Here is a 22,271-nt window from a genome sequence, read left to right as displayed (position 1 = left end):
TACATTTGTGAAAGTCTGCAACATTATGTTTGTGAGAAAGAAAGCAGATTAGGTTAAGAAATGAATCAAGAAATACCACCTTATTTTTTGTATACACCACTTCAGAGCAACTTACCAAAAACTTGAAGATTGTAATGCTTGTTGTCCACTCCAGCTCTGTTGGATGCTACACAGGTGTACACACCACCATCAGACACCTGCACTCGGACAATTCTGAAGAAAAAGAAAATATTTTAATTAAGCTGTAAATTGAATATATTATTATGCTTCCAATATGCCATGGATTGGATCAAAGTTCATTCTCGTTTTCAACAACATTAGCAGAGCTCTGTTGGTATAGCGGAAGAAAGCAGAAAACTCATCTAGTTAAGATAACTGAAAACGTACCTCAGAATTTTTCCACCAGACAGCAATCTGATTTGGGAGGAGACTGAAAGAGGAAGCCCATTTTTTAGCCAGTTTATCTGTGGGGCTGGCGTTCCAGCAGCAGTACACTCAATATTTATGGAGGTGTCCACAAGGGCAGTGAGGTCCTCTGGTTCATCTTTATTATCGGCTATTGCTGGTGCAACTGTATTTTGTAAAAATTGAAGAGGGAGATATTAAACAAGATAGCAACCCAAAGCAAGGAAAAATCTAGCATCTAATGCCCCACAGGCAATGCAACAAGAAGCAGCTACCCAATTCTGCAAACTTAAGTTCTCCAGCAATGATGTTGAGCACTAATTAATATCCATTTTAATATGCAAAATCAAAGGCACGGTAGAAGGGTGACTTTCATCTCTTTTTTCACAGCTGGTACTTTGGCTGGAATTCCCAGGGATTACCTAATACAACAAAGGAGTAGTATTGTGGTAATTTGGCCCCAAGTGTATCTTCCTCTACCCAAGCAGAATTCCTCTATTATGAGCTACACTAAAGGAACTACTTTCTGTTTATTTCCAGATCACCATTTCAGACATTTTATGATATCTATACTGTGATATCTATTTCATCTATTGAGATGAAATTGGAAACACAAGCGTGCAGTATCACCCCAAAGACAGGCATTCATTTCTTAGCCCTCTCTGGGGAGCACTCACAAAGATAGGATTGTGGGCAAGATCTCAGTTTCACATCTGCAAAAACTCACCATATACATTCAAGTTAAAAATTCGGTCTTCCTCTCCTGCAGGATTAGTAGCCACACAAGTGTATTTTCCTGTATCAGAAGGGACAGCTCTGAAAATGTTTAATGTGCTGCCATCTGGAGTTACTCTACAAGAAAGGTCATAAAATACAGTGAGCTTGTTTATATATTCCTCTGACCTGGCAAATAAACAGTCAGTTTTGTACATTTAAACCAACTACCTCTATTCTCTTGGGAAAATTTGGCTAGAAAACCACTCTTCTCTGCAAAGTACTATTACTAAAGATAGGCTAAAAAGCTTTTCCTAGAGATGTCGTGCTCTAGCTTGTATCAGGTTTCAGTTCTAGCCGTACTACCTATTGCACCTGCATCAACCCCTACATTAGACCAAGAACATTTTTGGCTTTTCTCTCAGACCCTCCAATCTTCTGGATCAAAACAAAAAGCAGCATTTGGAGTAGAGCCAGTGTTTTAAAGTAGAGGGCTCAGCTGTGTCTCATCCTTTTGGGAGAGAAGAAGGCAGGGAAAGCTGCCTGATGCGGTCTGGGCACAGTGGTGGGCAATGAGGGCCTGGCACTTTGAGCTCCCTGTGCTAGGCTGCAGGGAAATTTAGCAAGAGAAAGAGCATTCACTAACATTTTATATATTATAGACTTCCTCTTTGTAAGGAAGCCATTCCACACATTTTAAACAATATCTGGATAGCACAGAAATCAAAGTAGTGACAAAAAACATGCTAGAATCATAAAAGCTTGAAGAGAGAGAAGATGTCTTAACCTGGCTAAGCTAAGACTGTTCAGGCTCAGTGTTTTAAGTCCCCTCTTTAGGCTTTAAATTACACAAGGAGAGTCTGCTTAATGTTTGCTTGCCTTATTCTTTGTGATTCCTCACTGGCAACAGCTTGTCCATCTTTAAGCCACTGCACAACAGGCACAGGCACTCCCTCAGCGTCGCAGACAAGCTGGATGCTTTCTCCCTCGAGTATGCTGACCTCACTGGGCATTTCGGAACCAGCAATAGTAGGAGGAACTGGGAACGTGGGATGGAGGTGAGAGAAGATTCAATAACAAGAGACATTGCACTAACACAGGTGAGGAGTAATAATGTTCACTGTAGTTTCTCCATACAAATCCCTGCTCACTGCACTCACATACCATACCTTGAACGGAAAGGATGTAACTTTTCTGAGCTTTTCCTTCTACATTGGAGGCAACACACGTGTAGGTCCCACTGTCTAGAAGCTGAGAATGAGCAATCTGAAGCTTGCTGCCACCTGATAAAATGTGCACTTCAAGAGAGTCAGCATTTTCTGAAAACACACAATAAGAGATCACTTCAAAATAGGCCAAAGAGAGCAAATATAGACTGTAAAAACTTTTCATTATAATTTCAAAACAAAAGGGTTTTGATCAGTTAATTAAAGAGCCCATTTAGAGACAGATGAAGAAGAAACAAAGAATAGACTAAGAATAGCACAGCTGTACCCCAAAGGGGGAGAAAAGAGCAGCAAGAGACTGTAACAGAACGTTACCTATTGCTTTTCCATTCTTGAGCCATATTAATGTTGGTGGAGGAATTCCAGTGGCATCACAAATGAAGGTAACAGGATTACTGATAGTTTCATTGACCCACTCTTGCTCAGGACCTTCTATATGTGGTGGCACTGCAAATTGAATGGAAGCAATATGAAGAGTTTGGTTACCAATACTTTTGGGAGCTTATTTTGAACTATTCACCACATAATGTCTGCTGTATAATAACAGGTACTGTAGATGACGTAGCATATGCTCACCGTAAACATTAAGATGGAAATTTTTATCATCACGCCCTGCAATATTTATAGCTTTGCAAACATACTGGCCAGTGTCAAAAACCTAGAAATGAAAAAAACAGAAATTCTGATGTCTATTTAATTTTAATGCTACATACCCTTGTAATTTAATGCTAGAAGTTAACCAGAATTTAACTCTAAACCCTTTTTACAGAATGAAAAACCTCCTGCAAATACGCTGCCTACTGACACCTAGTGGAACACATCAAAAAAGGCAAAACCATCACTTAACAGTCAGGGAGTAGGTGCAGATACAGCATCTCACAAGTCTCACCTACCTCGGCGCTTTTGATTTGTAACGTTTGCCCATCTGCTAAGATCTCCACATTTGCAGACTCTGAAATTATGCGCCTGTTCTTGTACCATGTGATGACTGGTGGTGGGATAGCATTGGATTCACACTCTAATATCACCGGGCTGCCCACTCTCACATTCATCACTGCCAGCGACGTCCCACTATGGTCTTTGATGCTTGGGGGGACTGAAGAACAAGCTGAGAGTTATTTCTGCCTTTGTTTTGTCAGAGGGGGAAAAACAACCTAAGGAAAAATATAAAATACTGCATTTTCACAGCAGTAGATATTATTTCAGAAAAGAGTAAAAAACAAACAAACAAACCAAGGACAGTTAGGAAACTCTTCTTCTGACTTTCCCCAGCTTGGTTTCTGGCAATACAAGTATATTCACCGTCATCTGACAGTTTGGCTCGGGGAATCTGCAGAGTCCGAGCACCTAAAGTAGAGAGAGGAGACTTCAGATTTATTCCTGCTTATTAAACCAATCTCAAATGTTATTTTGAAATTGCAACAGACTGAGTGTAGGCACTGTATTAACCTTATATTCAAAAAAAGTACGGGGCTGAACATCATCAGGAGGAGTAGAAATGATGCAGACTCTCCTGGGCCTTATTGAAAAAGGCCTTGGGATGGGTAGAAAGACCTCAGAATACAAGGGTTTTGACCTGAGAGATCGAAAGTTTGCTATGGATTAATCTAATTCCTCAGTGAATTCAATGGTATGGCTGTATTTTTTTGCCTCTAAACCATCAGAATTTATCTTAATTCCCACCTCAATTTTTGATCATTCCTTTGAGGGATGAGTCAAAGTGACACAGCTTTTATCAATACCTACACTAGGGCACCTCGATTACGTCACTTGCTATTCCAGCTTTCCCACACAAAAAGTTTATTTTATTTCTTTTCTGCCTGAGCTAGTTTCCTTTTAAAGCGAACCCACACAACAGCCCAAATATTAAATGTTTTACAAGCAGAGTAGGCCAAGAGTCTTACTGGAGTAAGTCTACTCACTGGAGTAATAGTGAGAATACACTGGCTTAATAAATGTCTGCCACCTTTATCAATGCAAAACAGACAGAGGTTAAGTCCAAGGGGTGCCAAAGCAGCAGATTCCTCACCAGGCACAATGAAAGTGTTGGTATTCGAGCTGACAGGTTTCCCATTCTTGAGCCAGCTGAGATCAGGAGGTGGAAAGCCAGTGACCTCACATGTCAGAGAGATGAAGTTATTTACCACCACAGTCACATTTTCAGGATTGGTACCAACAACACTTGGAGGAACTGCAGGAAGAAACACATTAATAGTATCCATCAGGGTGACAGCAACTAATATTCCACAAGAAGCTGATTTACTAAAATAAGGTTAAATTGCTGAGATACGCCATAGGATAGAGTTGAAAACATCTTTCATATCCTATGAACTGATCTCCGCTTTCTGGCTGTATCTGGAAATGTGACCAAAGCTAGTTCAGCTGTCATGCTTTTTCCTACAGTTCACAAAAACTTTATGTGCAATCCTTTCCCTGCTTAGGATTTGGGAAGGCTAATTAAGCTATCACACATTCTGCAATTCCTGACTAACGAATTATTAATTACAAAACACTATACTCTCAAGAACTTCTGCTATATAAGGCAACTAAATTTACCTTGTCAGAATATATGGGAGCATTTATCATTTCTTGTTGATACTCTGAACTGTTCCTATTCTTTCTTAAATAATCTCTTTTTTTCATGCTAGAGAACCACAAATGATTCTTTCTGCTCTAGATCACAGTCTTTTTGTTAGCCAGACAAACCTGTTGTGTAGTGTTAACCAGTTTAGAAGTCTGGCACAAGTGCATTGCTCTAAGGCTATATTTTTAGGCTTACAAATCCTAGTATTTCTAAATACAAGAATATTTTAACATTTGACCTTCCTACAATTACTATTTAAAATAAACGATATTTTTTTCTTTTTAATACATCCCAAGTCTTAGTTTCCATGTTTTTACAGTATGGATGTATAAAACATTTAAGAGGAAAGCAAAGGCATGTCCTTGGCTCCACTGGGTGGAAAAATCTTTCCAAAGAACATGGAATCCTCTTCCTCAAAGAATGAAATGTTAAAACACTCTGGACCAAATCCATCCAAAATACTCCAGCTGCTTTCTGTCACTTGAATGACACAGTGCAGTCATTAAGCCAAGTTTATGGCTCCTCTGTGGCACTGCAGAAACTAAGTGAAGTCAATGTCACCAGGTGACTTTGTCCATGTTTTTCAACTTGGAATAGGCAAGGGCTATTTTCCCTCTGATATAAATGAGTATAAAACAGTTCACGAGAATCAATGGGGGATTCTGATGCAATGACATTTTTTTCACTATTTACATTTATTTACTTTTAGTTGCTTTCCCACAGATGTGATTATTGGCAGTGGGAAACTAAATATATAGGGCCAAATCTGAGCTGTTTTTTTAATGAATTTTGCTTAGACTATTTATGTGGTATATATTCAAATAATGCAGCCTTTTACTTCATGTGAAAAAGACTCACAAATGTGCCACATGTTTTAGAATTATTTAATTTACATACACAAATGTATTTGTACAGGACTACAGATACCTTAACGGGTTCAATCTTAGCACTCAGTATGAAAACTACCTATCTATCCATACTGTCTATTAAGATTTGAAAATTGGATGTTTACTTTCCATGTATTAAAAGTTTTTATTTTAGTTTGTTATTTACTTGTAAGGTAAGAAATGTATACATCAACTTGATAAAGAAGGTATCCTTTCATATTATATTTCCATTTATGAAAGCAGTTATATTAGAAACATACAGAAATACAAAAAAAACCCCACCTTCACCTACTTGTTTAATGCTTTCCAACATTAATTTCCACATTCAAGCAGCTCTCTATCCAGCCTGTTTGTGAGTAATTATTTCAGAGCTAAGGGAAGCCTACACGGGGCACGCAGCCAGTACACAAGGTTCCCTCAGTGTTCACGTGCAGCTACAGGGGTTAGTTGTGCAGCTAGGCCATGGGGTATCAAAAGCCCCGCTAATGGTGTGGTACCAAGACACTTTAAACTCCTACTTGATCTCTATTTTCTACTATGTCAGAAGCTCCATTACACCCAATGAGGTGACTTAACACACACAAAGCTACTAAAGCACTACACTAAAATAAATAAAATTAAACATTTGAAAGCAAACAATCAGCAAATTAGGGATTAATACACTTACCATGAACATTCAGGTTAAAGTATTTTTTGGCACTTCCAGCTACATTTTCCACAATACAGATGTATCTGCCGGTATCTGTTATTTGGGAATTCAAAATCTAAGAAAAAGAAAAAAAACTTTAGTAGAGCTGATATACCAGACAGCTTAACAATTAAAGCATCAATTTTGGGAGGCTCCAGATGTTTTTTTGTTCCATTGGGACTTTTCTGCCCTACTGTAGGATAAATTGCATTATTAGGAAACCAACCTGAAAAACTTCTACTAATTCCTTTCAAAACCTGCACATTTCAGACCTCCAGAAAAGCCAATGAAATATCTGTCATATTAAGCTAATTCAAAATTAATAACAAAATAATTATTCCCAAAATATTTAAAATAAAAATCTTAATGTTCTGTATGTTTTTTGTATGTTATTGCATTCCTAATTCATGGTGCAAGAAGAGATGGAAATAAGCTCAGCTCTCTGCTTTAATAATTTCATCTGATTTCATCTAGCAATTGGAGTAAGTGGGGTTTTCTTCTTCAGAACAGATTACTTTCCAAGAAAAGTAAATTTTGAAAAAATTAAACACCGTTAAGGAAGCTCAAACAAAACCAAGAACATTGGTTGTTCTCAACAATAATCCTTCTGTTTGTAAGATTATTTTTAACCAACTGATTTCCCTGATGCAGTTCACACAGTTCATGCCCCACAAACATTTAAGTCGGAGGAATGACACAGGAGTGGGGATAAGTTGCTGAGGGGCAGGGACAAGGGACAGATGCTCCTTAGGCTGGCAGCACCTCCAAGATGAATAAAATAGAAATACAGGATTGCACACTCAGCAAATCTAAACAGATTTGACTTTATGGGTAGTCTATGTGCTTGTGATGCTAAAAATCAGTTATTCACTTGGTGCTACCTGTAATCTTCTTCCATTGGATAAAAACATGTGTTTGTCATCTTCTGCTAGAAGGTAGCCCTCCTTCTGCCAAGTGACACTTGGGGCAGGGCTACCACTTGCCAAGCAGTCCATCACTGCAGGGTTGTTCACAAGCACAGTCACTTCTTCAGGCAGGTCACCGGCAGCTCCCTCAATGGATGGCGGTACTACCGAAGAGCAAAATGTCACAACTTAGGATGGCTCAGTGGCAATTTTTAAGATGACAAAAGAGCAAAACCATACACAAACTGGAGACTGGTTTGGGACCAAATGACACCAAGAGTAAAAACAGGACTTCCACATATGCCTTTTGTTATATTTATAAATATAGAGAACTTCAGAAGTTAAGTAAGAGTAGGATATAATGCCTTATTAAGTCCTACAGAACTTTTTGTTGTTTTCATTTAGAAAGAGAAAGGAAAGCAGGAATGCTCACGGAGCACGCGGACATCGTAATGAATGGAAGCTTCCCCGGCTTCATTTACAGCCACGCACATGTATCTCCCAGCATCCTCAGCCTGCACTCGTGCAATCTGTAGCACTCGGCCTCCTGGAAGGAGAATGCAAGATGTAAACCAAGCAGTTTCCATCACTTCCACACCACCTTTCAATGGAGATCTCAGCAAGCAAAGTTAGGAGTGGTCAACATCTATTCTGGATTATAAATGACTAAACATTTTTTTATTTCCTTGTTGCTTTGTACTGGGAGCTACATGTAATTCAGAAATTCACTTCTAAAGCTTAGAGGTGCATACTAGTTCTACTTTTCACTCTCTTCTCAACCTCAAGGATAGGCCCTTAAATAGCTTTATAAAGAGAAGATATATTTGGAATACATCTGGGGAGTGGTGGGCACTAGTCTCTGAACAGATGAATGGTAGGGAGGAAAATACTGTCACCTTCACCACTGCCCTTCAATCCATACCCTTCTTCACACACGCCACCCAAAACTATCCTGTCTTAGGAAAGTTAAATGAAGTGCTTAGGTCTGAGCACTGGGGAGAAGCATTTCCACTAGAGAAAGACGAAACGGCCTGAGAACAATATAGTTTTTGAACAGGAAGAGTTGTTATGAACATGAAAATTCTAGTGCTAACATTATTTCTTAAAGTGATTAAATGACATATTTCAATACTCACCAGGTAATATCAGTACTTTCTCAGTAGAGCTTAGTGGGTAGCCATCTTTATACCAGGTGAGCACAGGGGGAGGAACTGCATTGGTCTCACAGTACAGAGAAAGGGGGTTGTTGATAATCACGTCTTTGTTTTCTCCTCTTCCTGCGTTCACCATGTTACCAGCTTCCCACTCTCTGTAATGCTTTCGGAAACTCGGAGGAACTGTGATTGGGGGGAAAAATGCATTAGAACGGAAATTACTAATTTTAAAATCAATAAATAAACACACATTGTAATCACTAAATAACATTAATAGCAAGTTATATATACTAAATTATCCCCCAAATATAACTGAGCCAAACTAATTCCATAAAAATGAACAACAGATCAATCTGCTGAATGTTTTCTGGAGACTAATGAATACCAGTGTGAGAAGATCTGCTAACAAACCACAAACAGCATTGCTCAACATTCATTAATTTAAACACTAAACTGCTTGGCTGTGATCAAGTTTTAGCTTCAAGCTATCTCAAAACTCTTATGGAATAAAATATTTGGTGCGACTTTTATCCCATGTATGTTCACGAAAGACAGTGTCTGACTCTTCTTTCATTCATATGTGATATTTACAATGCTTTTGAAGTTCTCATCACCCTTCCTCTTTTTTAAGACCCCAAAATATTGGATTGGATCAAGCACACTTGGTCTAAAGGATACAAAATTATCAACAATTCCGACACCTCCGCATATGAGATAATCAGAAAATAAGGACTTTGTAAACTGAATGCTGTTCACCTTGTACATTTACATCAAACTCCATTTCATCCTCTCCAGCAATGTTAGATGCCACACAAGTGTAACGACCAGTGTCTGCCACCTGAGCCTCCTTAATGTGCAGAGTATGACCACTGCCTTGGATGATGACATGATCATCTGGTTTAAGAGGCTGAAAGGCAATTTTACATATACATTAATACCACACAAAACCTATACCACAATGAGACGTGTTTACGAAAGTCGTATGAGGTCACCTCTCTCCTGCTTCAAAATACCTTGAGCAACCCTGATCAAACCCTTATTTTTCAGGAGACAATTTTCTTTTTGTCTTTGTCAAAAACGGTAGTTCTTGATCTTTCTGATCTTGGTAGCTAGTTTCTGTGGCATCACGTTTCCCAACTGTTTCTCCTGATACTCTTGCAAAGACTGTGTGTGGCAGGAACCACTCTGAATTCCCCCTTGCAGAGGACCTGGATGCCTCTGCAGCTTTGTGAGCTGTGCCAGCACCAAGTGGGAGGCTCTTGGCAGCTTCTGCAAGGGCAGCAGAAGAGCTGAGCGTGGGGCCTGTGGGGGAATCTACCCAAAGGCAAAGCAACATGTGGCAATGCCCTGGGTGCTACTTCTAGGCAGGGCCCTCTCACCACCTGCCCCTGGTGGCAGGGTCTGGCCACCAGCAAGTTTCTTAAGACAACACAAAGGGAGATCCTGCAAGCAAGACAGCAGAAAGATGATTCCTACTGACTTAGCAGTGTGAATGTGCCTGTCACAGTACATAACCGTTCCTCAGTGGTGACAGTGAATATGCAGTCATTCCAGTAGGAAACCAGCCCATGAAAAGGAATTAAGTTGGTGACTAGCCTCTCCATCCTTGTACCAGCTGATGGCAGCAGCAGGAATCGCGTGAGCTTCACACTCCAGTGTCAGGCTGTGGTTTATTTTGATCTTCACTTCTCTCGGGGAGAGACCCATCCCTGAGATATCACCTTTGATAATGGTGGGTGGAACTGCACATGAACAAAGCAAGTGGGAGACATTTTTTGTCACAGGCAGCACGTCCAAGTTGAGTCGGATACAGGGACAACAGTGATGATAAGCTCAGGGCAGGCAAGTACATAGCCCTCAAATGTGCCTCTTTCCCATAGCTGGGTTAATACAGTTGTGTTAAAAATTTTTTTGACATGCAAATCTGGCCATGGCCACATTATTAGGTGTTTGGCTTGAACTCTACAAATTTCTGTGAGGTGCAACCACTAAAAACCATTTTAAAAGGAACAAATATCCTCAAAAACACATTTGAGCTGAAGTCCACAGTCAGAGTAGCTGGTCAAAACTCAGAATTTCCATTCTGCTGAAAACTCCAGTGTTGCAAAATCTTGTTTTGTTCTGAATCAGAATGAAGCAGAACACTTCCAAATTCTTAAACAACCCCCCACGTCAGTCTCCTAAGCTATTTTTTCCAGTGCTTCCCATTCTTTTCTCAACAGGAAATTTAAAATTCTCCCTGAAGTCTACAGTATCAGAATGACTGGCAGTTGTAATGGCCTTTGGGAGGAAGAAAGGGGGCACTTATTTTGCTATATAGTTATACACTGATAATGAGCTCTTTCATAATCTTCTCATTATTCCTAATCCTGTGGGACCTTATTAGGAACTTAGTGTAATTAAAATAACAGCACAGTTACTGAGAGGAAGCAATCCAAATTCTGACTAAAAGATTAGCAAATAAAAAAAGAAATAAGAAGCCATGCTTGACTGAGCCCATGCTGAAGAAGTTGAGCATTACAATAGAATATTAGGCACAGATGCCCAAAGGACAAAGTAGTGTCAGGAAATCTTGCACAAGAAAGCTTCCACGTATATGGTATTTTATGGAAGGATATAAAAATAGTATCCTCCCCTTTTACCTACCCAAGAAAGTTTCCCATTAGAGGTTGAGCATTTTTTTGGTACACACCTCATACCACTCCATTTCTTTAAAAGAGCTCAAGTGGTCTTGAGACTCTTTCTTCTGGTTTCCCATTGTGCAGCTTCTAACTAATTTGAAATTCATAACTGAAAAAATTACAGCGGAAACTAGACTTTGTTGTATATTAAATGTCTTTCCCCGGGTGATACACAGATTTCTGGCCAAAAAAGCACTTTTAAAGGATGCAGAAACAAACTTCCAGTGCCTCTCCCCAGTCAATGTCATGAGCACCCAATCAGCCAAGGCAGGTGTTAGCTAAACAAGGCTACTAACGACCGCTTTGAAAATACCCCCCTTCTAGGACAGCCAACACTGCAAAGGACAGAAATGGGAGAATGCAAACCATCAGTACTGGAAGTATTTCCTTACTGTAGACTTTCACTTCATAGTGTTTCAAACTTTCTCCAGCCTCGTTTGTGGCTATGCAGGTATATCTTCCTGTGTTGTCCTCCTGGGCATTCAGAATCTGCATGGTTCGACCTCCTGCCAAGAGATCATTCTTTAATAACAACCACATCATACTCTTGCTTGCCAATTATTTAAATGGTCCGCAGGGCGTTCTTCATCCTTGCAGCCAAATTCTGCTCTTAGACAAGCACGACAAACTAAACACACATCACCAGGTAGACGATGTAATGAACAAGCATGTAATTTACAGAGTGCTTTGATACCCAACTCTCTGCTGCTGGATTTCTGGAGAATTTGTTAACGTAGTTCTGTTCAAGAAATTTCTAGGAGATATTTAGATTTAGGGTTCTGTACGTCACAGAAAAAAGAATTAAGCAGAATGAAGAGGATGAAACATAAGCACCGTGACTAAGTAAAGGTAAACTATTGAACATACAGGGCTTGACATGAGCCTCTAAGATGTGTGGCACTTGATTTAAGAGAAGCCCTTAATGTTCTCTGAAGACTGGACAGAGGCAACAGCCACTATATGAAATGAAGTGTAAGCAAGAATGAATCACCAGGATTTAACAGTTCAGGTGGCCTTTACAACTTGGACATCCAGCAATTTCCTTCCCATAGCACCCTGTTTATTTATGATTTATATTGTCTGCATTCTCAAAGATGAGTCACTATTTAATTTGGCTGCAACTCTCTTCAGACTGCATTCCCAGAAATTGTCCCCCAATGTAGTAATTCAGCCTCTAGCTAATAATACTACTCATTTTTCCTCTCAGCACTTGCAGTTGACAAGACTAAATTACTTGTTCTCCTGCAGTACTTTAGTGTTACTAGTGGAGCTTTTCTCATTTTCATAGATGTGCTAGTTATTCTATAGAGAGAAAAATGGCAAATTACTAATAACTTAGAAAAATACCACCTCATATTTTAGTAACTTTTTGATTATATCTCTTTCCACCTAGCTCATTTCCACACTGAATTTCACACTATTTATGCTCATTAATAACTGCAGTGAACTTAAGAACATTATTTAGCTCTATGGAAGAATAGGATAAATACCTCAATACGAAAAAATACAAGTAGCTGATCAGCTAATTGTGAAGCATTCAGAGATACTGGAATGGAAAGCTCTATGAAAGTACAAAACACTGGACTTAATAAAATATATTCTTTGATGTTATCAAAAAAAGTTCTGTGATTACTTTCCCTCTCAAAGACAAAAAGAAAGCATTTACCTGGCAATATTCGGATATTTCTGTCTGATTCCATAGGATTGTCATCTTTCAGCCAGGTGATTGTGGCTGGAGGGTATGAGTAAGCCTCACAAACTAGGGAGGTTGGGCTATTGAGAATAACAGTGATGTCTTCTGCAATTCCATGGCCATCTGCACCCACAATGGTTGGAGACACTAGGAGCAGAAAAATCACTAATCAGAGAAGGGTATGTCATGAAAAGCAACTTTTCTATTGAATAGCCAGTCTAGGAATTTGGCTCCTGTTTGGTAAACATTGCTATAAATGAAGTGCTAGAAAATCTCAGTGTGACTGCCTGGTCGCCTTGAGATCAGTACTTTTTTGCAGCAGCAAGCAGCACTTGCCTTACCAAGTACATTAAGACTGTAGCTTTTGCTCTTATCCCCAGCTGCATTCGATGCGATACACGTGTATCTCCCTGTATCGGTGACTTGGGCATTGGTGATTCGCAGAAAACGCCCACTGGACAGAAAATGGTGATCTTCATCCTCAAGTAGAGGCTGCCCATCCTTTATCCAAGTGATCTGTGGTACAGGGTTCCCTTAATGGATTACAGAAAATTGCAAATATTAGTTGTTCCATAGTTTCTAGAACAGTCCAAGCTTTCTATAAAATGGAAATGAATATAATGAATAATGGAAAAATACAGTTTCAGAGGTTCTCTTAAAATATATGCTTTAGGGAGATATTTTGGAATACATATTCTATATTCTATTCTATAGTATAATATTCTGTAGGCTCTATATACACCTCCTCCTAAATTCTACAGGGTTTTCGAGGAAAAATATCATGGCACTGTCCTCTTGGCTACATTGTATACAAGCTACATACAAGAATTTCTTCCTTCTGCTACATGTTGAATCTTAAAAATTTCTACTGGATTGAAAGTTCCATTTAAAACAAAACCAGTGATGACTGACACCACGGAATTGATCAGGAAAGATGAATAATACTGTATACTTTTACCTGTCACTTCACATGCGAGGGTAACACTGTGCTTCTCTCTCACTTTCAGATCTTCCAGTTTATTTTCACCGACGATCCCTGGAGGCACTGCAGACAGACAAAAAGAAAACATCAATATCAAATCTCTCCATGCTTCGAGATATTAAAAATCTGTCCAGATAGGGTCCTGGGCCATGTGCTCTAGGTGACATTCCTCGAACCTGTTGGGTGGATTAGATGACCTCCAGAGCTTCCTTCCAGCCTCAACCATTCTGTAATCAGAATATTCCTTGCAACCACTACGTACCAAAGGCACTGCCTGAGCCCATGCTTCCCTCAGCCACACAGATCAACAAGGAGCACAGCCAGACCTCCAAGAGTCAGGTCCAGATATGGGACAGCCAAGTTCTGCAATCCTTAACCACACTGCTCCATGCAAAGGGACCACTGCCCCACAACATGTTCCCCTTGCTGTCTCTGTAGAGCTAGAGGATGCTCAGGGTGCTGAGAAGGTGCATTCCTTACACTTTTGAGCATAATCAACACAGCAAGAGATGACAAGCAGTGGTAGTGTGCTCTTCGTTAGTGTGCCAGGATTGATTTTATGCACCAGCACATTTTGTAAGTTTGTAAGCAAATTCTATCCCCCTTATTAAGAAGCTAGCGATTTTATTTGTTCAAAACCATTGCTTAAGTTTAAGAGCTGCTTGTAATTTCGAAGTAATTGAAAGTATCTATCCAGAATGCTAGGAAAGAAGTGATAAAAAAAGAGGGAGAGACAGATAAAGCCTGTTTGTTCACAAACTTTTTGTTGTTGTTATAGTAGATTACCAAAGGGTGGATGTTGTGTAAAGGCATAACTGTGTTTCATACTGATACAGCTCCACAGAGGCAGACAAACAAATTATGAATCTAATGGCATCTAGCAGTGCTATAAAATCTGTTTCTGCGGAGAAATAAAAGACATAACTATACTATTAAAACACCTACCCACACTCAAAATAGTTTACTCGGTATAAGAAAAACCCTATTGCAGAATTCACCACTTGATGACACAAGAAAGGAAAATATATTTCACAGCTTATTTGTGACGTACCAGTAAGATGTAAGCAAAAGTTTTAAAAAATAAGAATCACAAGCAGAATCAAGGTAAAATAAGATCTGCTGAATTCACTGTCAACTGAGAAAAAGCTGTGTCACATCAGATCTTTGATAGTGCTGAACAGAACAAAAGGGAAAGAGAAGAAAACGAAAAGTTACAAGTTTGCACTGGATGGCTGGAATGGTGCCAAAACTATTTCAGAGCAGCTAAACGCCGGCTTCTGACCAGGATGTGTGGTGGGATGATGGCTAGCAAAACCTGGTGGTCAGACAATGTGGCTCTCTCACCAACTTGTAATGCAGTCACGGTCAAATTCCCTGCTGCCACTGTGCAAGCGATGCAAAACAGACTTTCCTGGGGGTTCTAGCATTCAAATGTGGCTGGACAAAGACATACAATATTAGACGGGAGAAAATACAGCCCAAAATCATAATTGTCAGGACTTCCAAGTCAGGCCAAAAGTCCTTGTTCATAAATACACCTATTTACGCACAACTCATAGTTTTGGCCCCAAAATTCCTGAGCAAATTGTCAGCACACATTAATTTCAGAAGTATGACACCAAGCACTTTGCAAGCATAGCAGTATTGCACTTCTGAGCTCTCCACGCAGGCTGGAGCCGCGGCCCAGGAACGTTCCCGCACGCTGTGTGCTTGCAGTGAGCCGCCGCGTGCGCTGCGCCGCTCTCAGCCCACATTCCAGTAACTTTCCTCTAGAAAGACAAAAAAAATGACCGGGGGGAGGGCAGGGAAGAGCCAACAGTGGAATTTTCCACTGAGCCCACTTCGCTGAGCATTCTTCTTCAAGGCAAACAAAGCCCATGCGAGAGAGGCTCCCAGAAGCCTCGTGAACACTCTTCTGCTAAAACCCTCCAAAGAAAACAGTAAAACAATGCAGGCTTTGCAGTGGTTGGCCATCTCCTCCATTCTGCCATATTCACACTTCCATGAGCTCATCAAATAAACACGAACTGACATGAATCTAAGTTATTATATATGCCTACGTCGGCTGAAGGCAAAAGGAAATGAATTGTGCACTACATCTTAGAGAAAAGACCTACAGTCAAATTCTACACACTAATGCTCTAAGACAACCTGCTTAAGGCCTGGTAATTACTAGCAGAAATAATAAATAGTGACTCAAACAAAGAGAAGTATTTTCTGGGAAAAATATTATTTCTGAAAGTAAGGCACCAGACAACATTACACATTGAAGGCTCTATATACTTTTAAATGTTCTCATGTAAAGAGACTGCTGCATTAGTGCTTGTCTAAATACATTAGCAGGAGCATCCACTATCACATTTTGTTTAGTGCCTGACAGTAGCAAAAGCTTTACTGATTGAAGATTATCCTTGGATCAGAGATTTCTGTTGTGCAAAAAACAATTCCACGTCCAATGTTTAATTTCACAGTAGGTCTTGGCTTTGTTTTCACCTCTTCATTTCAACAGATTATTATCATTACAGAGCTAAACTATAAATATTCTACTGAGTGTGGCAGGATACTGCGGATTTTGATGCACAAGAACTATCACAGGAGTTGCAGCTCCTTGCCTTCCAGCATGAGGTGCATCCAATTCCCAGAATGACTTCCATTTGCCTTCCTGCAGCTGTCGTTTTCCTTCCGCTTTAAGCCAGCTTCAGTTCAGGCTGCTGCCAAAAGAAATAGCCCTATTCCCCTGTCCCCTTGGTCCTGTCATCATGGCATTTATGAGCTGTGCAGTGCACCAGATGAGAACTGATCTGTCAAGAACCACCAAACCCCAACCTTTCCAGATCACCTAGAACCTTGTTTCCAGACCACATTATCACCCATAATTTTTCTCTTCCTGAGCAGGCACGCTTTGGCCAAGTATTTTTCAAAGTACTACCAAAGTATATAGCAAGCCCCGTTTCTTTAATTCTGCTATAAGAAAAATCATCACACTTACCTAGAACAGAAAGGTCAAACTCCTTCCTTGCTTCCCCTGCAGCATTCATCACTACACAGGTATATCGACCTTCATCATCTACACTCGTGTGTGTCAAACGGAGTGTCCTGCCTCCTGAGGGGAAAGCCACAAAATGCACCACCATTAGAGTATGCTGGTTTAAAGGAGGGAAGACGTGCAAGCATGTTTGAGCAAAGGACCAGGAATATCCTCACTTTTCCCTAGCACAGTATCTTCTCTTTGCTTCCTTTTTGGCAAAGGAACAGCAAAACAAAGGGAAGATGAGCGGTTGAGTATAAAAACAAATGTGATGGCCATCCTTCAGCCTTCTTCCACTTCCTCAGTAGCAGTTTCGCATTAGCAATCATCACTGCACAGTACAGCACCTCTGAACTGCACATCTCCTGCATATGGAGATCTCCTGGGTCTCATTATTGAGATATATCTCCCAAATTTATGTTTCTGTTCATGTACTTCGAAGAAAAAAACTGCCAAGCTGCTCCTGGATGTACCTAAGCCCAAGGACTCACACCTGCTCCAGGGAGCACTGTAAGATTTGGGAGGGCTCAGGTCCCACAGCCTTGTATCACCCTCATCCTTCCTACGGCTGAGCAAAGCCCTTTAAGAAGCCACACAGCAGAGATATCTACCTGCAGGAGACTGTGCAGCTCTCTCTGAGATCACACATTTGCAGAGCAGCAGTCCAGTGCCAAGGCAGGAGAAGACTCTCTACATGTCCCTGGAACTTAATAAAAGCCTCTCTCCTTCCCAAAGCTGGCATGCAGCTTGGTGCGTGCTGGTGAGGAGGACAGATGTGCTATGGTGGAGACTTTCCTTTACTTTTGTTGCAAAGGGCTCAGGATGGAACATCATCAACAAGGAACATAAGCAGTTTCCAAGCTAATTCAAGCTGCCAACAGCATGTCCACACATTTAAATCATCTGCAGTGCCAAGCATGTTTTCAATCAACAGCAGTGAAATGCTGCTTTGGCAAAGTATTTTACCTTTTAAATATTAGCTGAAGAGTTTTGTTTGTTTGTTGCTTGCCTTTGTTTTTATTTTTTTTTAACAGTTGTACAGGCATAAACAAAGCTCCAATGCCATATTGGTCAGAGTTCACTACAGCAATGTGTAGTTTAATAAAGAACTGCACAAAAGCACAGAGTTTGCTGGGGAAAAAAAAAACAGCACCAAGTTCTGGCCTGTTTCCCCCCTCCCACTATCATTACCATTCAGAGACAATAAACATCTTTCTGTGCCTCACCCTTCCCAAGCCTGCAATCAGGGTGCTGATGTTAGTGTGGGTGTAGAAATCAACAGGAGAAAGAGCAACTATCATCCCCCAAAGAAACTGTTTTTGTAGGTGGCAAAGCAGATTTCTATCAGATAACAACGAGACAGACACTCCTCTTTCCATATCCTTTTATCCACATTTCTGTAAGACTGGAAAGCAAGACTACCTGCAACACTAAAAGCTACACAGACGAAAAAAATCCTCATGAATTCCAGCTGCAAATCCTGGCTTAGTTGAAGTTTGAAATAGCCTATTTCCCTCTCTCATGGCTTTCTCACATCCACGCTGCTAGATGGCTTGGCTACGTCCAAGTATTGGAAGCTTCCTCAGAACACAGTCTCCCTTCCCTGCAGGACTGTGGTTTACAGGACTGTGTAGTATTGAGCCCTTCCTATTTTGCCCACCTTTGTCGATCACTACGGACATAAAATACATCTGAACTTGGAAGTTAGGATCCTTGATGAACAGGAGCTGTTTCTCTGCCTATCTTAAGTTACCCTGTGTTCACTGAACTTTGTACTGTTCTTGCCTTCTTATCAATGAACTGCTCTGTGCTGTCCTTCCCTGCCTGACACCTTTTTTGGGCTTCTAAAAGAAGATATTTTAAAGATCAGATTCAGTCAGCTCCACAGCCAGACAATATTTACATTACCATGTACACTATACCACAGACTATATGCCCTAATAGCTATCACACTTTTGTCCTCTCCAAGTAAAGCTTGGTAAAGACTTAAAATGTATTTAATAGTAAAATATGCAGTTATTATCAGACACTCCAGCCAATCCGATTTCACTTGCTGAACAATTTGGTACTAGAGAAGGATTTCTTTTTTTCTCCATGTCTTTAAAGATCATGGAATCAGACTTTTGGTCATGTAAAATGCCTGATCTGCAGATGCAGAGGGCCTTTCACTAAAATCCCCTAAAAAAAAAATCAGAAAACCCTCCTACAGCTTCAAAGTTTCTTGTACCTGAGAGGATCCTCACTGAGCTGTTTGCAGTGATAGGCCATCCATTCTTGAGCCATGTTATCGAGGGCAGGGGAATTCCTGAAGCTTCACAGGTCAGCGAGATGGGATTTTTCTCCACAATGCTGATGTTTTCAGGTATCTGCAAGTCACCAGCAATGCTCGGGGGAACTATGGACCAAAAGGAAAGAAAAATCACACTTCACATCAAATAAAATGACTTCTGGTCTCAAAGCATCCTGTCATCCAAAGAACAATCTACTCAAGACAGGCCTGATAAGTGAGAAGCTACAAAACTGAGACAATTGTTCCATTAATGACAAGCTTGTGCAACTACAAGGAAAAAATTAAAAGATCACAAAGCCAGCAGGCAAAAGTACCTTAAGATTAATTAATTAAAAATAATTTCATCAGAACTATTAACTTTACATTATGGTTTAAGATCTCCAATGAGTAACAGTTTATGAACAAAAATTTCTGATTATCACTCCACACAACAATCTCTTTTGCAGATCAAAGTAAGTAAAATAAATTTATTTTTGTCTTTTCCTTCCTAGTGTGAATAGTTTCAATTTGGAAGTATTTCTGTAGTTCATACTACAAAACAGATAACCTGGGTTTCTATAACCCTTTCCTCTCTTTAGAACTTCAGTGCAAGTCCTGACCGACACCCCTCTCTATAGAGAGCTACTCGTCCACCACTGGAACACGATGGGATTTGCCAAGAATCTGGTCACTAAACCCCTATAATCCACTCTCCTGGTTTAGTGGTAGAGCAGCTCCATTCTTTGCTGGCTTTACCCTTTCAAAACACAAGCATTCAATGTTTGGTGAAGGGTAAAAAAAAAATCATATGCAAGAGAAGTCCCACTCTGAATGCAAGTGGCTGTAATATAATGTGATGCCATAACAGATGCCACCAAATTCAATGACTGATATGCATTATCGCTGAGGTCACCATCTTCAAATTATCCAGAGGGCAGAAATTAGAGCATTTGATGGGTAGGTCCTGGCTCAGGCAACTGTCTTCAAGCAAGGGCCATCAGCAGGGTATTCTTGTTTAAACTCTGATTTTTCTCTCTCAATTATCTAGGATATTTAAGTACGCTACTATTTTTTTTAATGTCCCTGGGAGAGGTTTAAGGACTAATTTGTTTCTGATATGCCTGCTCCATTTTTCTTACACACTCACCGTGAACGTTTAAATCATACTTTCTGTCAGCCAGCCCTGCCACGTTGACAGCAACGCAGACATAGCGGCCAGTGTCTGACACCAGGGCATTTTTTAGTTGAAGAAAGAGCCCATCATGAAGTATTTCTAAGTCCCTTCCACTCATCAATGGACGGCCATCCTTCATCCATGTTATTGTTGGTTCTGGAATACCCTGGACCTTGCATTCCAAGGAAACTTCACTTCCCTGGGTGACAACAACTTCTGATGGGTGGCTACCACTGTTCAATACAGTTGGGCGAACTATGAAAGAAAAAGACACAGTAGTCAAACAGATGCTGTATTTCAGGATCTTCACTGATATCTGAACACAACAATAGCCAAATTAACCATCAGCATTTTAATAAAAGACTAGTTACTGTGGATTACTTCTGGCAACTCAGCTGGGGCACTCTGCAGCTCATAATGTTTTCCACGGGCTGCAAAAGGACAGATAACCCTCCACCCGAGAAAAGCACAAGAACTTTTAAAATATAGGTTACAGGCATTTTAAAAATGGAAACATGAGTTTGACTCTTGAAAACTTGCAACTTAGCATCTCCATACCGAGAATTCTTTCATAACCTAACTGCATCAGAGTGGTGAACTATGAACCTACCATATACTTGCAAACTGTATTCTTTCTTTGCATTTCCGGCCACGTTTGAAGCCATGCACGTGTAAGACGCGGCATCAGACTTTTCAGCAACGGGAATCTGCAGCTGCCGGCCCCCAGACAGTACCCTCACTCTTCCCGAAAGGTCAGCCACCAGCAGGGAGCCTGCAAGAGACAGGTTGCCAGATAAAAATAATGGAAAGGGTAGGGAGGTTGCTCAGGTGATTCATCACCTGCACCACCTGTGTATTTTATATCACACAGCACGCGTACATACCCGTCCGCCCAAGAAATCCTCATGAGAAATATGAGAGTCATAGTACAGCAATATAATATCATATTCTTTCAGCAGAATTCTCAAACTTCGTGACCTAAAATTAGGCATCTCTGCTCACCTTTAAAAACCATGGGGAGACTTCATGATCAAAAAATGTGCATTTCCTACTCAAAATCCTTACAAACTCAGTTTTCATTCCCACTTACATCTTTAAAAATCTTGTCTCTGAATGTATGTACTATATTTCAAGAATGTTGAAGAATTTCATTATTTAGCACTACTCAAATTTGCACAGCTTTCTAAATGTCTTTCTAGACATGCAAATAGTTTCAATTATTATTTGCCATTTAAGTGCATACACTTTGGCTTTGTTGCACAATACCGGAACACCTCACCTTTTTTGCTGCCATGAGAAAGGCTTTAAGAAGAACTTGATAAGCTCTGTTTTCCTGGAAATTTTCACATAGTGGAAAAGTGTTTTGTAATCAAATCTGCTCTTTCCAGAAGTGAAAATTAATTAAGGTAGGTGTAAAGCACACTGAATGCTACAGAACAACACAAACAAAACTCATTAAAAGCACAGCAATTATCATATAAGAAGAGTTTGGTATCTTAGTTAGTCTAATCCTCTTTAAGAGGAGGTGTCAAAAATAGCTACTTTACTATATTTAAGGCTAAGAAGGTATTTGTCAATGGGCGTGCATACTACTCTAAATATTAAGTTGAGATGAAAGAAAAGTTCAGCAAATCCAAAGGCAATTACCACAGCTAGGTGCAGTTTCAACACTTGGCTATGTGCCGTGGCTACAAATTTTAAAAGAACCTAGAGGACACTTCTCTGTCACACTGTGGATCACAGAGATGCCCATGCACCACAGTATTTCACAACTCATGGCCATGCCACCTGGGACTTGTAAACAAGTCTAGATGTAGTCCTGCTCTGCTGTAGTAAACAAGAATATTCAGAGGGAACACATGCTTCACCAGCAGTATGTAT

The 22,271-nt window shown here is 40.2% G+C and overlaps 1 protein-coding gene across 1 annotated transcript in view; it reads right to left on the bottom strand.

Moving 5' to 3' along the window:
• The window catches only part of HMCN1 (hemicentin 1), a 147,076-nt gene that overhangs the window by 35,204 nt on the left and 89,601 nt on the right, over window positions 1-22,271 (bottom strand). The window contains exons 44-67 of the mRNA XM_088524884.1: window positions 21,001-21,162; window positions 20,364-20,645; window positions 19,175-19,342; window positions 16,909-17,022; window positions 13,896-13,982; window positions 13,279-13,470; window positions 12,911-13,084; window positions 11,637-11,750; window positions 10,160-10,305; window positions 9,320-9,470; window positions 8,546-8,746; window positions 7,843-7,956; window positions 7,386-7,573; window positions 6,484-6,580; window positions 4,375-4,536; window positions 3,579-3,692; window positions 3,239-3,441; window positions 2,922-3,003; window positions 2,661-2,792; window positions 2,289-2,438; window positions 1,999-2,158; window positions 1,133-1,257; window positions 388-571; window positions 116-213 (exon numbers count right to left, since the gene is read on the bottom strand). Coding sequence (XP_088381010.1) covers window positions 116-213; window positions 388-571; window positions 1,133-1,257; window positions 1,999-2,158; window positions 2,289-2,438; window positions 2,661-2,792; window positions 2,922-3,003; window positions 3,239-3,441; window positions 3,579-3,692; window positions 4,375-4,536; window positions 6,484-6,580; window positions 7,386-7,573; window positions 7,843-7,956; window positions 8,546-8,746; window positions 9,320-9,470; window positions 10,160-10,305; window positions 11,637-11,750; window positions 12,911-13,084; window positions 13,279-13,470; window positions 13,896-13,982; window positions 16,909-17,022; window positions 19,175-19,342; window positions 20,364-20,645; window positions 21,001-21,162 — 3,600 coding nt within the window. The remainder of the gene's footprint in view (window positions 1-115; window positions 214-387; window positions 572-1,132; window positions 1,258-1,998; window positions 2,159-2,288; window positions 2,439-2,660; window positions 2,793-2,921; window positions 3,004-3,238; window positions 3,442-3,578; window positions 3,693-4,374; window positions 4,537-6,483; window positions 6,581-7,385; window positions 7,574-7,842; window positions 7,957-8,545; window positions 8,747-9,319; window positions 9,471-10,159; window positions 10,306-11,636; window positions 11,751-12,910; window positions 13,085-13,278; window positions 13,471-13,895; window positions 13,983-16,908; window positions 17,023-19,174; window positions 19,343-20,363; window positions 20,646-21,000; window positions 21,163-22,271) is intronic.

Source organism: Tinamus guttatus, unplaced genomic scaffold (assembly GCF_059628265.1).
Source record: "Tinamus guttatus ecotype Peru unplaced genomic scaffold, ASM5962826v1 Tinamus_guttatus_pri_ptg000215l, whole genome shotgun sequence".
In the NCBI taxonomy this organism is placed as follows: Eukaryota; Metazoa; Chordata; class Aves; order Tinamiformes; family Tinamidae; genus Tinamus; species Tinamus guttatus.
Note: the sequence above shows the minus strand (reverse complement) of the source record. Positions and strands in the feature narration are given on the sequence as shown.